The sequence below is a fragment of the Microplitis mediator genome, chromosome 7 (assembly GCF_029852145.1).
Source record: "Microplitis mediator isolate UGA2020A chromosome 7, iyMicMedi2.1, whole genome shotgun sequence".
In the NCBI taxonomy this organism is placed as follows: domain Eukaryota; kingdom Metazoa; phylum Arthropoda; class Insecta; order Hymenoptera; family Braconidae; genus Microplitis; species Microplitis mediator.
Window position 1 is genome coordinate 22698237 of NC_079975.1, and position 14310 is coordinate 22712546.

Genomic DNA, 14310 nt, shown 5'->3' on the forward strand with positions numbered 1-14310 from the left:
AAAAAAAGAATTCTTTAATTTTTTTCATATTTGCAATATTTAAGCCGCAATTTCTGGTTAATCAATAAAAAGTAAGTAATTTAGTCCCTAATCCCGTTTCCCATACAAAAAAAAAGAATCGGCCCATTACTGGGTCGTGAATGGCTGCCAATTTTGAAGCATCGGCCGAAGATCGGCTAAATATCGGATGATAACGGTATGCCAAGCATGGCAACCAATCATCGGCCAAAGCTTTGTATCAAGAGCACTCGATCAAACCGTTGGCCAACGAACGGCTGTTAATTGTGCACCATTTTTATAAGCAAAAAGACGGCTGCCAATTATTCACCATGCACGGGCCAGTACAGTTAGTCATTTATTGGCCAATCATTGCAAACCAGGCATCGGCCGATCTATGGGAAAATTTCTAAGCTCGGCGACTTTGTATGGGTCTAGTCTTCCGTAAAATGAATTCTTACAACTAAGCCACAAAGTCAATGATAAATAATAAATAATAAATATGAAAAACTCACCTATCGATGGAAATAGCCATGAGTGTAAAAACACTAGCGCAGATAGTCAGCACAGCAATAAATTGACTGACTTTGCAGTACAAATTACCAAATGTCCAATGGCTGTGAAGCATGTAATAAAAATTGAAGGTGACGTTCAATAATGACACCATTGTATCAGCGATGCTCAAATTAACCAAAAAAATATTAGTCACCGATCTCATTCGTTTGTGCACAAGTACGATCCATATAACTATTAAATTACCACCAGTTGCAACAACAATCATACTGACAAACAAACAATACCACAGTATTTGCCGCCACAGAGGCAACGTAAATTTATTACTATCTATATCCGTAGCATTAAAATTTGTCTCGTTGCCAAAATAATTTATCGAATTTCCCGGCCACGGCGTTGAATTGAAGGGTTCGTCCGTCGAAAAATATGTTATATTTATTGGCGGCATCTTTGGATTTATAATTATCCAAATTACTCACCAGAAAATTATTCAATTTCACTATTCATCAATCAATTAATTAATCATTCAATTGATTAATCAATCAATCACGAATTCTATTACCCAGGGGCATTACCCCGAAAATTTTCATTCATTTCATACTCGACATTTTTTTTTTTTTTATCAGAACACTAATTATTTTTAATTGTTAATTTAATTATTTTATGGCATCGTGGCCACTTATTTTGGAAACACATTAATTTTAATTTTTTTTTACTGTCGAATCACTGTGACGATTAAATTAATTCTTCATGTTATCGATACTGTTGACAGCAATAATTATTATTCTATTAATAATTCATTATATTCTCTATTGATTTATGAAACATTAAATTTTTTCCCGGGATTTATCTAGGTCCAGTCCTTTTTTTTTTATAACTTTTTTATGGCGAACTCATTGCTTTGTTATTTCGTTCTGTATCTGATGAAAGACCGGGCATGTTCTCTTTATCCTCTTCAGTGTTGAATTTTTTTAGCTTGACTTTTCCGTCGTAACTTTGACGACACGGCTAAAACAAGAGCAACACTACTACCGTAGTTGAAGGGTTCGATGGTTGTTGGTTATATGGTAGAAGCAACATAAGGCTGTCACCTGTTTACTATCTCACGTTCTTGGGGATGTGTCGGGCCTCTGGCTGTTTTTTTTATTTTTTTTCGCTTTTTCAGTACTGACACTTTGTCTTTAATATTACGATATATATTTTTGCCTCTTTTTTATTTTAGCTACTTTTATTTACTCTGAATCGTATGGTTTTGTTGGTTAATCCGAGATTAAAACCACGGAACCGTGACGCTGGGAACTTTCTTTTTGGTTCTTTTATTTGTTGAATATTCTGCTCGGGATTTCTGTAACAAATATAAAAAATCATTTTTTAAATGAGTTATATAGCAAAGAGGCTGAACGGGACAGGGGGAGGGGCTAAATAGGGCACCCTCAAAATTTTATAAAAAGAGTTTGTTTTTTAGAACGTTTTATAAATTCGAAAATCACTTCTGTAAATATAATTGAGCATTATTTTGAATTTTTTTGTTAAAATGTTTTCAAAAATCGAAAGTGTCAGTTGAAAAATGGCAATGACTTTGGTTTCGTGATAAAAACTATTAAAAAATTTTTTTTTTCCTTTACATCTAATAATTATGAGAAATGTAAGCAATGTAAATTTTCTTCATGTAAATCAATATTTAAAAAATAGTAGGGGAAGGAGGGGCAAAATGGGCCCCCTAAAATTTTGGATGCCTCAAAATATTTGGGGACAAAATGGGCCCCCAAAATTTTTAGCATGAAAAGTGTTTGGAGCGGAGGGAGGGGCAAAATGGGAGATTGAGGCAAAATGGGCCACTGAAGCAAAATTGTCCCCCAAAATTTTTCACATGAAAAGTTTTGGGGGGTAAACTGGGCCGCCTAGACTTTGAAAACCTACGAATATTTTTTAGCCAAACGGGTTCCTAAAATTATTTTAACAGAAATTAAAAATTTTTAACAGCATACTAACTATAATTTAAAACATTATATGTTTTGGCGGGAAAATTCAATTTTTTCGAATTAATTGAATAGTAGTTCAACAGAAAACTTTGAATTAAGTTATTTTAAGGTCGAAATCTTTACTATCAACTCTTTTTTATACTAAACACATAGCAAAAAGTTTTAAAATATAAAACAAGCGAGAAACATACATTGAGTTTTGTTGGGGGGCCGTTTTACCCAACTTTTTAGGAATTTTTAATTTTAATAGACACAGTTAATTAACACCAAATACTCAGCAGAAGAAAAAAAAATGAAACAAGCTGAAAAATTCACATTATAAAATTTTTTTGACGGTGCCCATTTTGCCCCACATTTTTTAATTTTTTATTTTGAATGAATAGAACAAATTAAGGTCAAATACTTGGCAAGGGAGTAAAAAAAAGTAAAAAAAATGAAAAAAACTGAGGATTTGAAAATATTTTTCTTAAAGGGCCCATTTGCCCCTCCCCCCTTTCCCCTATATTACACACTAAGGAAGAAAAGTAGGAAATTCCAACCCGCGTGTATAATCGCCTACCCGAGCCAAAGGTCTTCCTTCCCGTGTAAAAAAATTTTTATTCATAATGAATTTAGATCTAAATTTTATCACGAAACTCAGATCGTGACACAAACATGACTTTCATCATGAATTTGTGAAACGACAATTATAAATTAGATGTATCCGTAATTAATACAGAATTATTAATTTAAATTGATGTTTACCCTTTTTAATACTCCCCCCCCCCCCCTGATTTTGAAAACCAGAGACTCAAAGAAGTACAAAAATTATAAATGGGTTTTCTACATTTTTTATTAGGATTAATTAGGCTCAGGCATTTTTGTAATTAAAATTTATGAATATGTCGATTAATAATTAGTGAGAGTAACAAAAGGGGTGAAATTAATTCAGTACAAAAAAAAAAAGAAATTTTAATTAATACTGAGATATTTAGATTTTGGGTGTCAGCTCACATTTAACGACTTTTTTTTTAACGAAAAGTGAATTGAGTTGGAAAAAAAATTAATGAAGGTAATAATAATTTGTGATTTAAAATTGGTTATAGAGCAGAGATATCCTTTGCGACATTTAATTAAAACCAAGTGCCATCATGGAAAAATGATTAACGAGTTTGGAATGGAAAGGACAGTTGGATGAGAAGAGATAAATGTGAGGTGGAGTGGGATAAAAGGGGGTCAACGGTTTTAGTTGGTTGTATTATAAGATGGGAAATGGATATAGGAATTCAATTGTCGGGATAGTCGATGAGTTGGTTTGGAAATGGGATATGGAGTCATTCAGCGAATCGCCGATCAAAATTCCTCAAATTTCAGGGCTTTAGTACTGAGCTGTTCTACGAGTGTCTGCTTGATGGGATTTTTCAGTTGTTCAGTTTTTTACTTATGCTAATTTTTATTTTTTTACTAAAATGTTAGTGTACCAATTGCTGCCGATTTAAGAGACTCTGGGTGCTCAATCTGATTTTTATAAATTTCTTACCCTTTCCTCGGGTAGGAGATACTCCAAAGAAGCCTGAAAAAAATTCTTTTGTCGACTAATGACGCTGAATCTGGCCAGGGGGATGCAAGGAGGGTCAGGGAGGATGCCATCTATGTCTTCCTATGAAGAGTAACCCGTAGCTTTCCCGAGTCAAAAAACAAATTCGGATTTAAGACTCAAAGTTCTCAATGAGGTTTTTGAGGATCTATTTAGAATTTGAAGACTGACAACAGTATAGAAAGTTATCGTAGTTTAGTCCTCAAAGTAGGAGTTATGAGCAATTTTACCACTTTGAGGACTAAACTGGAATAATATGATCTGGATTAAAGTCTCAAGAAACTCAAAACAAACAGGAATAATTTTATCCATTTTTGAACCTCAAAAGTCTGATTCGACATATTTTCTCCCCTCCCTTTTCTATCTAAAATTTTCAAAAGTCCGAAGTATAACTTTTCATTCGTTAAGGATTTTGAGGCCTTAGTTATAATTTAAATTCGATAAATTATTCGCATTTAGATCTCATAGTTCTCATTGAGAATTTTGAGTACTAAAGTAGAGCTACTTTCTGGGCGGCAAATAAAACATCAAAGTAATTGAGGCTTTTGAGGACTAAACTAGAATTTGTTTTTTGACTCGGGTTTTTTTCTGTTGGGAATAATTCAAGACAATATTAACGTTTTTTGCTCAATATGGTATCCTCTAGTAGGAGAAAACCTAAAAAAAGTCTTAAGAAAAATTCGTTTTTCGATTCCTGATCCATATGAGGATAAATAAGGATGACTCTCTAAGAGTGGCCCATAACTTTTGTTCTGTTGAGAATAACTCAACACAATACTGACGTTTTTTGTTCAGTATGAAGCCCTTTAGTAGAAGAAACCCTGAAAAGTCAGAAAAAAAATTTATTTTTCGAGTGATCGACGTCGGGCAGATGACACTGTCCATGTCTTTTTATGAAGAGTGGCCCGTAACTTTGCTCCTGTTGGGAATAATCCATCACAATATTAACATTTTTTATTTGTTATGGTGCCCTCAAGTAGGAAAAACCCAAAAAAGTCCTAAGAAAAATTTATTTTCCGAATCCAGACCCATGAGGATAAATAAGAATGACTCTCTATAAAGAGTGGCCCGTAATTATTTCCTGTTGGGAATAACTCAACACAAAATTAACATTTTTTGTTTATTATCATGTCCTTGAGTAGAAGGAACCCGAAAAAGTCCTGAGAAAAATTAATTTTTTTTTTACCCCAGATAAATTAGGGGAACTAAAGAATACAAAAATTTTTTCTATTAGAAATATTGATGACTCATCATCCTTTAATTTAAGGGGTTAGGGGTAGTCAGAATTTTCAAAAAATCGATTTTTTTTTTTTTGCATTTTCTTAAAGTATAATATTTTAAAAATATTGTGTGAAAATTTGAAGTGAATCCGACAAATTCTTTTCGAGTTATTTAACAATGACCAAAGGACGCTCGGGTGCTACGTGGCATTCGAGAGCAGGTAGCTAGAAACAGCTGCAAGCAACCGACCTTTCGGGTTTCATTGTCATGAATATCTCCCCATTTTAATGTATGTATAATTATATATATATATATATATATATATATATATATATATATATATATATATATATATATATATATATATATATATATATATTCACAATTTGTAGGTAGTACAAGAACTGAAAAATAATTTTTGGTTGCCAGTATACCTGTAGTCGTTGCACTGATCAGTCGATAGTTTTGTGATAAATTATTTCTCAAGTGAATTAAATTATTAACCATGGGACGTGATTCTAGAAAGGTTTCAAGAGAACTTCGGAGTTCTGAAAAAATTAATAAGTCGCGTTCAGTCAAAAGAAAGAATGTTTTTAATCCGAAAACAGCCGAACGTGATGAAAGTATTCAGAGTACATCTTCTAAAAAATTAAAACAAAACACTGAAGATGATGTACCTGAAGACAGCAGTACTGAATTTCGAATAATAAATTTTATTCAGGTATTCACTGCAATTTCTGCTCTTATAAAATGTAAAAAATGTGATGGAAATGTAGTGTTTCAAACAGCAAGTACACGTGGGCTGGGATTCAAAATTGTAGTTGCATGTAATAACTGTGGAAATGAATATATTCCTTCCTTTTGAAAATATGAAATCTGCTATAATGGCAACCTTTTATCACTACGGCTCGAGTGATGAAAAACCGAATCATGATATGTGTCCAAAAGGCGAAGAATCTTGGTGCTCTTACCAGCGCGCTGAAGCAAGAGGAGAGCTTGATACCTATTCTCACGATTATTCTCCCTTACCTTCTGATGTTTTAAAAGCTATCAAGCCTATATACGAAGATCTTAGTAGTGAAAATTTACTTTCAAGATGTGTAGGTGGATTCAATCAGAATAATAATGAAAGCTTTAACCAACTAGTATGGAAAATATGCCCAAAAACGGTAAATACTAGTTTTACTATCGTACAAATAGCTGCATACGTTGCTATGTGTATATTTAATGAGGGTATAAATTCATTATTAGTCTTGATGAATACACTAGGACTTAATTGTGGGCCTAATTCTCATCGGTATGCAGAAAGAATGGATGCTGCACGTATCAAAGTAGCAGATAAGCGCGCTAATGATAACGCCCGAGAAGGTCGATTGCAACGTAGGCACCAGCAAATCGATATTTTGGAAGCTGCTATGACGGCTGAAGAGCTATTATATGGTCCAGGAATAGATGACTCAGTGTAAGTTATTAAATAATTCTTATAATTCGACATAAATCCATAGCAAAACTTTAAATGCGTTTTTCTCAAAACTATGTTTTCTGAACTGGTGATCACTGTAACTTAAAAACTGCTCGGTAGATTTCAATAAAATTTATTGTACTTTTGAAATACATTAAAAACTCGTGCCTGATCGAAGGATTTTTTTTTTTTTCAAAAATTTCGATTTTTTTTTAACAATAAACTGTCGGTTTTTTTCTCGAAAATTTGAAAAAAATTTCCTGAGGCCGCCATTTTGTTAATTTCGAAAAAAAAAAAAAAGCTTCGATCAGGCACAAGATTATCTATTAATAAAACTAATTTTTCTTGTCCGATTGATTTTAGATGAATCTCCAAGGACTTATGATGATCACCGCAAAGGACTTCGGGAGGAACGGGCTCTACAAAAACAGCGATAACTTTTTGAATTATTAATTTTTTTTTTTGAAATTTTCGTGAAGTCAAATCGAAACGTGTTCTAATAAAGCTATGTTTTTATTTTTGTCAAATAAAGTAATTAACTACAAAAAAAAAATTATTGAAAATCATCATTTTTTCAGGCCTCTGAGTACCCCTAACCCCTTAAGTAAAATTTAACCAACTGAATTTTTTACTACAAGAATCCTAAAAGTTCGAAAAATGTTAAGCTTTGAGTTTTAATCTTTTTTCAAATCTACAAGTTCTACATCTCTAATTTTTTTGTAATGCATTCATTTACAGGGTAATTAAAACCGATATATTTTTTTCTTTAAATTTTATTTTTGCAGTATCCCGTCATACCTCAATCTCGACTAGTAACATACTAAAAACCTGTTTGAAATAGTAATAAAAAATATTTTCTCTCATATCTACTTGATTTAAAATCTCAGGTATGAAACCTCCCCATTACTTTTATTCAAGTATTCAACCCTCAGTCGTTATTTTTTTTTTTTCGACTCTAAAATTTTAAGTTTACGATCTCCACTTGGTATTCCAAAGCATTATTTTCACTACTATCTCGCTGTAAAATAATTCATATGTCAGATATGAAATATACATTTGCGTATAGCAAAGAAAAAATAATAATAATAAAATATATATAAATAAAATTATTACACGGAAATTTATCGCTGAATTTTATAATTTACACCCGATGTAATTTTTATCAGTAATGATTCATTTTAATTTTCATATAAATCCGATCATTCGCACGCACAAATCGGAAAATTCACATGTAGAATACGAAAATTTTCGTGTAAACTATAAGGAAAATTAAAAAAAGAATAAAAGTACTTTTGAGAATCGTACAGAAGTGAAATTTTATTTAGTTTTTTTTTCTGTTTAACTTTTTCTTTTAACTTTAATATTTGAATTTTTATTACTTTTGCTGCCTTGAGCGTATGGAAAAAATATTTGACATTTTTTTACGTTATGGTCACAGGTTGTGTAGACGCAGATGAAAAATAAATATAAACGAGGATGAAAATGAAATTATATAAAAATAAATAAAATTCATAAAATGCAAACATTGAATATTAAAAACTCACCAGTGGATAATATTATGGTTTTTAAAAAATTTTTTATTAAAGAACTGAATAAATTTAATTTACTTTTTTTTCTGCATTATAATTTTTATTGAAAGTTTAATATAAAGGACAGGCTGGAATGGGTAGCAGCGAAAATTTAATTACTTAATTTTTTTTTGTATTTTTACATTTTATGGATTTTTTACATCATTACACTTTTTTTTTTGTAATAATTTTCATTTAAAAAAAAATTTGTTTTTTTATCAGTATGGCTTTTTTTTTTTTTAAAATGTAGGAACTCCCACTAAGTTTCAAAATTAAGCAGTCGTGGGGTATAAAAAATTTTTTTTTTCTATTGATTTCGAAATTTGAATTTATCACTTCCAATATTATTTTTTAAAAATTTTAGTTTGGAATTTAGTCTTTTTTTATGATACTAAAGTCAGCCGAGGTCTAGTAATTTTTAAATTTTTTTAAAAACGATAAATCATAAAAAAAAATAATTCGAAAATTGCACCTGTAGTTTTTTTAATTTTCTACATGTGCATATTTTTTTTTTTTTTCTGTAAATAATTTGTTAAAAAAAAAAAAATTGTCTAATCAGAACCTTTTTTTTTTGCTTTTAATTTTTATTAATTAAAAATCATATTTATTATTTGTATTGCATAAATTATGATATCTATTAAGAATATGAAAATAAATTTTCAATAGCAATAAATAAAAATTCTCTTGTAATTTGAAATAAATTATTAATTTATTAATGGAAATTAAGTGCAATTGTAAGACAAAATGTGATATTGATAAAAATAATTAGATATTAATTAAATATTTCGAAGTGGAAACAGGATAAGTAATAAGTAAAAAGATAAAAAGGATGTAATATCTCAGGGATAAGTTTGTTCGGATGTATTTACTCATATATTTTATAAGGATTAAAATTGTATAAGATTCGAGATTAAAAACTTTAAAACAAACTTTAGCAGTAATTTAATTTTGATGATTACTGTAATTAAATATTTATCAAATGGTTTTCAAAGGGATATTAAATAAAAGGCCATTTAATTATTATATATTTTAGTCATTTAATTGTCTCATTATTATTTATCTTTGACATCTCAATAAAATATTTGTTTTTTAATCTTCAAGTTGCAATTACGCTGAAATAATTAGATGCACGTAAAAATGCCATAAGACCTTTCTTATAGAGAATTTGATTAGCTACCGAGTTGATCTCGTAAATTTTTTCGATATCTGTGTAACTTTAGCCAGAATTTTTATTTTTTTACAATAACTTTTAAATTTCAATTTTGAATCTCGTGATAAAAAAAATAAAATCAACGCCTAGTGAAGTACATGAGTGCGCTGCCAGTTATTGTTAATTATTTTGTCTCCCTACAACCCTAGAGTTTTTTTTTCTCGGGTCAGTGTTAATTGAATCAATACCAACTTCATTGAATTTACAAATTAATTTTTTTTAAATAAAAATATTTACAAGAGAAGTTTTCATTAAATTTTTTTTGAGCCATTGTTAGTAAACTTGTTTACAATAATCCTCTTTGTGGAAATAAAATAGTATTTGCAGTGCAGTAAAAAATACTTTATGTCCAGATTCATGTTAACGGTAAGTATTAAAAACATAGTTAGCATTTATTTCATGTTTTTAAATTTTGAAATAGACAAATAATCGTCTGAGAGCTGATAGTCATTAGTAGGGACAAATTTTTTGCCTTAACTTCGAAATGAATGGTACGAATGTTTAATATTACGGCGAAAATATTGGTCTTATAAAAAAACTTTTCAAACAAAAGTTGTAGGAAATTTAATTTTCTAAAAAAAATGTTTCTTATGCTTTTTTTATACGACCAATATTTTCACCGTAATTCCAAAATTGAGATTCATAATTAATTATTCACAATTTTGGTAATTATGAAAATATTAATTTTGAAACCACGGTAAAAATATTGGTCGTATAAAAAAAACATAAGAGACATTTTTTTTAGGAAATTAAATTTCCTACAACTTTTATTTGAAAAAATTTTTTATTTGGCCAATATTTCCACTGTAATTCCAAAATTTGACACCATTAATTATTAATTTTTATTTTTAAATAAAAGCAAAAATCCTGGTCCCAGTTTTATTTACATTAGATTTAGTTTTATGTAGTTAAGACATTACACTGTAAAAAATTGAGAGTAATTCGAGATTTTATTTCAATTTGAATTTACTCCGATTCGGACTTTTAATATTTTAAAATTAACTCCCTTTCAGCGGATGACTGTTGATTTATTTAATCCCCTTGGGGTAAAATTTACTCCGAAGGAGACTTTATTCCAATATTGAAACTCCGTTTAGAGTGAAATTGACTCCTAAAATGTGTTTTTTAAAATATTCAAACTCCGAATCAGAGTAAATTAAAATTTAAATAAAATCCGTAATCACTTCGCTGAAAAACTACGGAATTCCGAGTGACGGAGTAAATTCGTTCATTTTTTTGAGGTCCAAAAAAAATTACTTAACCCTTTGCCGGTGGACCTTGAATCCCTACTCTTAATTTGAATCGTACGTCTTATTCTTAAAATGAGAGAGCTATCCCTGATTAAAAACTCCGATTGAATCCAATGAATTCTGATTGAAAGTCTATCGGATTCAATCGGAATTCAGCGGTTTCAATCGGAGTTTTTAATCAGGGATAGTCTGTTTTTTAGAGAGGGGGCCGGAAAAATGGTAGAAGGGGGCGCTTGTCTACACTACCACAACTAAACTTTCACTCATACAGCCTTACAACGGACTTTAATTGGCTCTATCCCTACATGACTCACACCTAGACTCACCGATACTCCAAGCCGGGAAAGGGTTAAATAAATAGAAATAGATATTCGTAAAATTACAGAATAAATTATTCACAAGCATTGTTAAAGTAAAGAGTTAAATTGGTATTAAATATATATTTATATGTATATATGTGTTTAGAAAAGACAAGTGATTTATATATTTATATAAGAGAAAAGCTAAAGAGTCATTTGACAGACAATTCCCCTCATTTGTCGAAATTACCATAGTTTATCCGTGGAATCAGAACCCTCACCACAAGTCTCGTGCGATCTCGACAGAGAAGAGGGCGCGAAGGCCAGAGGGTAGATGATGGAGGTGAAAAATCGTAGTCTAGTTAAATTTATTCCGCCCATCGGAATTACAAAGTTGAAAAACCGACGGTTAAGAGTAAAACACCGTATCTTTGTCACCAGATAACATTTAGTATACACTTGTCGAAACTTCTCTAGTACGTGTATCTTTAATCTTCTCGAATCACTATCATTTTTAACATTTTATATACTCTGCCCCTAGATATTATAAACACATAGAATTATTTCCCACTTTATGCTACCCCACGTCGAAAATCACTTACTACTTGATACTTAATATTTACAGTACTAAGATTTAAACATTTATTTAATTTTGTAAGCCACTTGACTTAGAAAAATATTGTTTTTTTTTTAGATAAGACGCCACGTCTAAGAGATTTATGACTCTTATCAAGGTATGAAGTTAAAAAAATATTTTTTAAAAATATATATATATTTTTTTACTGTCAAAACAGAACATGACGGGCTTAGTTAGAAATAGAAACTTCAGAGAAATGAGTAATGTCCGATGATTTAAAAGACATTCATTATTTTTCATGGCCCAGTAGAAAATTACAGCCAAGATTGCTTTTTGATCATTTTTCTTTCTTTCGTAAATGCATAGAACATAAAAAAACATCGACAGTGTCATCCTCATATGGTTCATAAGTCAAAAAACGAATTTTTTAGGGACCTTTTAGAGTTTTTTCTACGAGAAAACATCATATTAAACAAAAAACGTTCATATTTTGTTAGGTTATCCCCAACTAAAAAAAGTTACGGGCCACTTTCAACGAAAATACATAGACAGTGTCATCTGCCCGCATGTGCCCGACGTCGATTACAAAAAAAAAAAAAATCTTTCTAGAGTTTTTGTAATTTTTTTCACTAGAGGGCTTCATACTAAACAAAAAACATTAACGTTGTGTTGCGTTATTCTCAACAGAAAAAAAGTTACGGGCCACTCTCTACATGAAATCAAAAATAGCCTCATCCTCATTTGTCTTAATTTATCCTAATTTATCCTCATATGGGTCTTAACTCAAAAAATGAATTTTCCTCAGGACTTTTTTGAGTTTTTCCTACTCGAGGACATCATAATGAACAAAAAACGTTGATGTTGTGTTGAGTTATTTCCAACAGGAGCAAAGTTACGGGCCACTCTTCACATGAAATCATAAACAGCCTCATCCTCATTTATCTTAATTTATCCTAATTTATCCTCATATGGGTCTTAACTCAAAAAATGAATTTTCCTCAGGACTTTTTTGAGTTTTTCCTACTCGAGGACATCATAATGAACAAAAAACGTCCATATTATGTTGAGTTATTCCCAACAGGAGCAAAGTTACGGGCCACTTTTCATAGATAGTCGTCCTTATTTATCCTTATATGGGTCAGGATTCGGAAAATAAATTTTCCTTAGGACTTTTTTGGGTTTTTCCTACTAGAGGGCATCATAACAAACAAAAAATGTCAATATCGTGATGGATTATTCCCAACAGGAGCAAAGTTACGGGCCACTCTTCATAAAAAGACATAGACAGTGTCATCTGCCCGAAGTCGATTACTCAGAAAATAAATTTTTCTTCTAACTTTTCAGGGTTTCTTCTACTAAAGAGCTTCACACTGAACAAAAAACCTTAGTATTGTGTTGAGTTATTCTCAACAGAAAAAAAGTTACGGGCTACTTTTCATAGATAGCCATCTTCATGTATACTCACATGGGTCACGATTCGAAAAACGAATTTTTCTCAGGACTTTTTAGAGTTTCTCCTACTAAAGGACATCGTAATGAACCAAAAATGTTAATATTGTGTAGAGTTATCTGCGTCCGAAAAAAAGTTATGGGCCACTTTCCATAAAATTACATCCCCGTTATCCTCTCTGACCTGACCCGTCGTCATAGGTAAGAAATGAAATTTTTCTTAGAAATCTTTAGGGTTTCTCAGACTAAAAGACATTGCAAAAAAATTCAAAGCATTAAACCTCGTTCTAAAATCCTGTATTAACTTTTTAAAATTAAATAAGCCTGTGCTCATTTAATGCTGACCATCTTCAATAAAATAAATAAGTAGCGATAAGTATCAATGCTACCATTAAAGAAGATATAAATAAGTGTCTAAGTTAAAGAGATTGAGTATTAAGTGAACAAGTATATCGATAATTCTCTTTAGAAAGTTTTCACTGAGTAAAAAAGTGGAACTTGCGGATTTAAGCTCCATTATCTTGGATATTGCACGCGATGCAACTCGCCCCCAAAGCCGATGAACACTTTGGGGTCATTGGGTCATGAGCGAAAGAAGGACACAAAATTAAAAGGATACAAAGTAAAGAGCGACGAAGAAGAGAGCTTAAAGAAGGAGGAAAAATGGGAGCGATTTTTATCTGTAGAGGAAAAGGAAGAGGAAGAGGAAGAGGATAATTCAACTCTAGAGCTAAAGCATGCGGTATTTTGTGTCGAGTAAAGAGCGGATTTTGTGGAACATTTAGACGGCTTTCGAACGCTTCAACGCCGACCAGAACTCTATGGTTAGTGTATAGTTTAGCTTTGGATACTAAGCTGCTGGTGGTGCGCTACTACTACTGCAAGTCTAGTCCTGGTTCTAATGTTTCTTCTTCTTCTTCTTGTTCTTTTGGGTTCAAATGGAATAGAACGGCCACGGCAAAATAGTGTACGGTATAATATATCGTCTCGCTTAGAGAATGCAATTCCAGGACAAAGCAATCGGCCAACCGGAAATACGCCAACTTCCTGGGTGTCTCAGCTCACAGGCGGAGACACCGACGAATGGCCTTTGCTTGTCCAGAGATACACCAACGTCGGCTTTGAGAGTTTTGTGGGATCGACTCTAATAATCGCTGTTACTATTTATTTCATTGCATTTTTTAATTAATTTCGCTTTCAGTTTTC

General features: G+C 31.3%; 2 protein-coding genes across 7 annotated transcripts in view; one reads left to right on the plus strand and one right to left on the minus strand.

Moving 5' to 3' along the window:
* LOC130672172 (tachykinin-like peptides receptor 99D) overlaps positions 1 to 14310 on the minus strand; it is a 267298-nt gene that overhangs the window by 48232 nt on the left and 204756 nt on the right. For all 6 annotated transcript variants that reach the window (XM_057476539.1, XM_057476535.1, XM_057476536.1 and 3 more), the window contains one exon: positions 513 to 1855. In XM_057476539.1, coding sequence (XP_057332522.1) covers positions 513 to 958 — 446 coding nt within the window. In that variant the 5' untranslated portion in view covers positions 959 to 1855. The remainder of the gene's footprint in view (positions 1 to 512; positions 1856 to 14310) is intronic.
* Positions 5669 to 7342, plus strand: LOC130672179 (uncharacterized). The gene is made up of 2 exons (XM_057476548.1): positions 5669 to 6751; positions 7115 to 7342. The coding sequence occupies exons 1-2, from the start codon at positions 6132 to 6134 to the stop codon at positions 7116 to 7118; spliced, it is 624 nt and encodes a 207-aa protein (XP_057332531.1). The 5' UTR covers positions 5669 to 6131; the 3' UTR covers positions 7119 to 7342.

Coding starts and splice junctions, on each gene's coding strand:
- LOC130672179 (XM_057476548.1), top strand. CDS start 6,132: ATGAATATATTCCTTCCTTTTGAAAATATGAAATCTGCTATAATGGCA.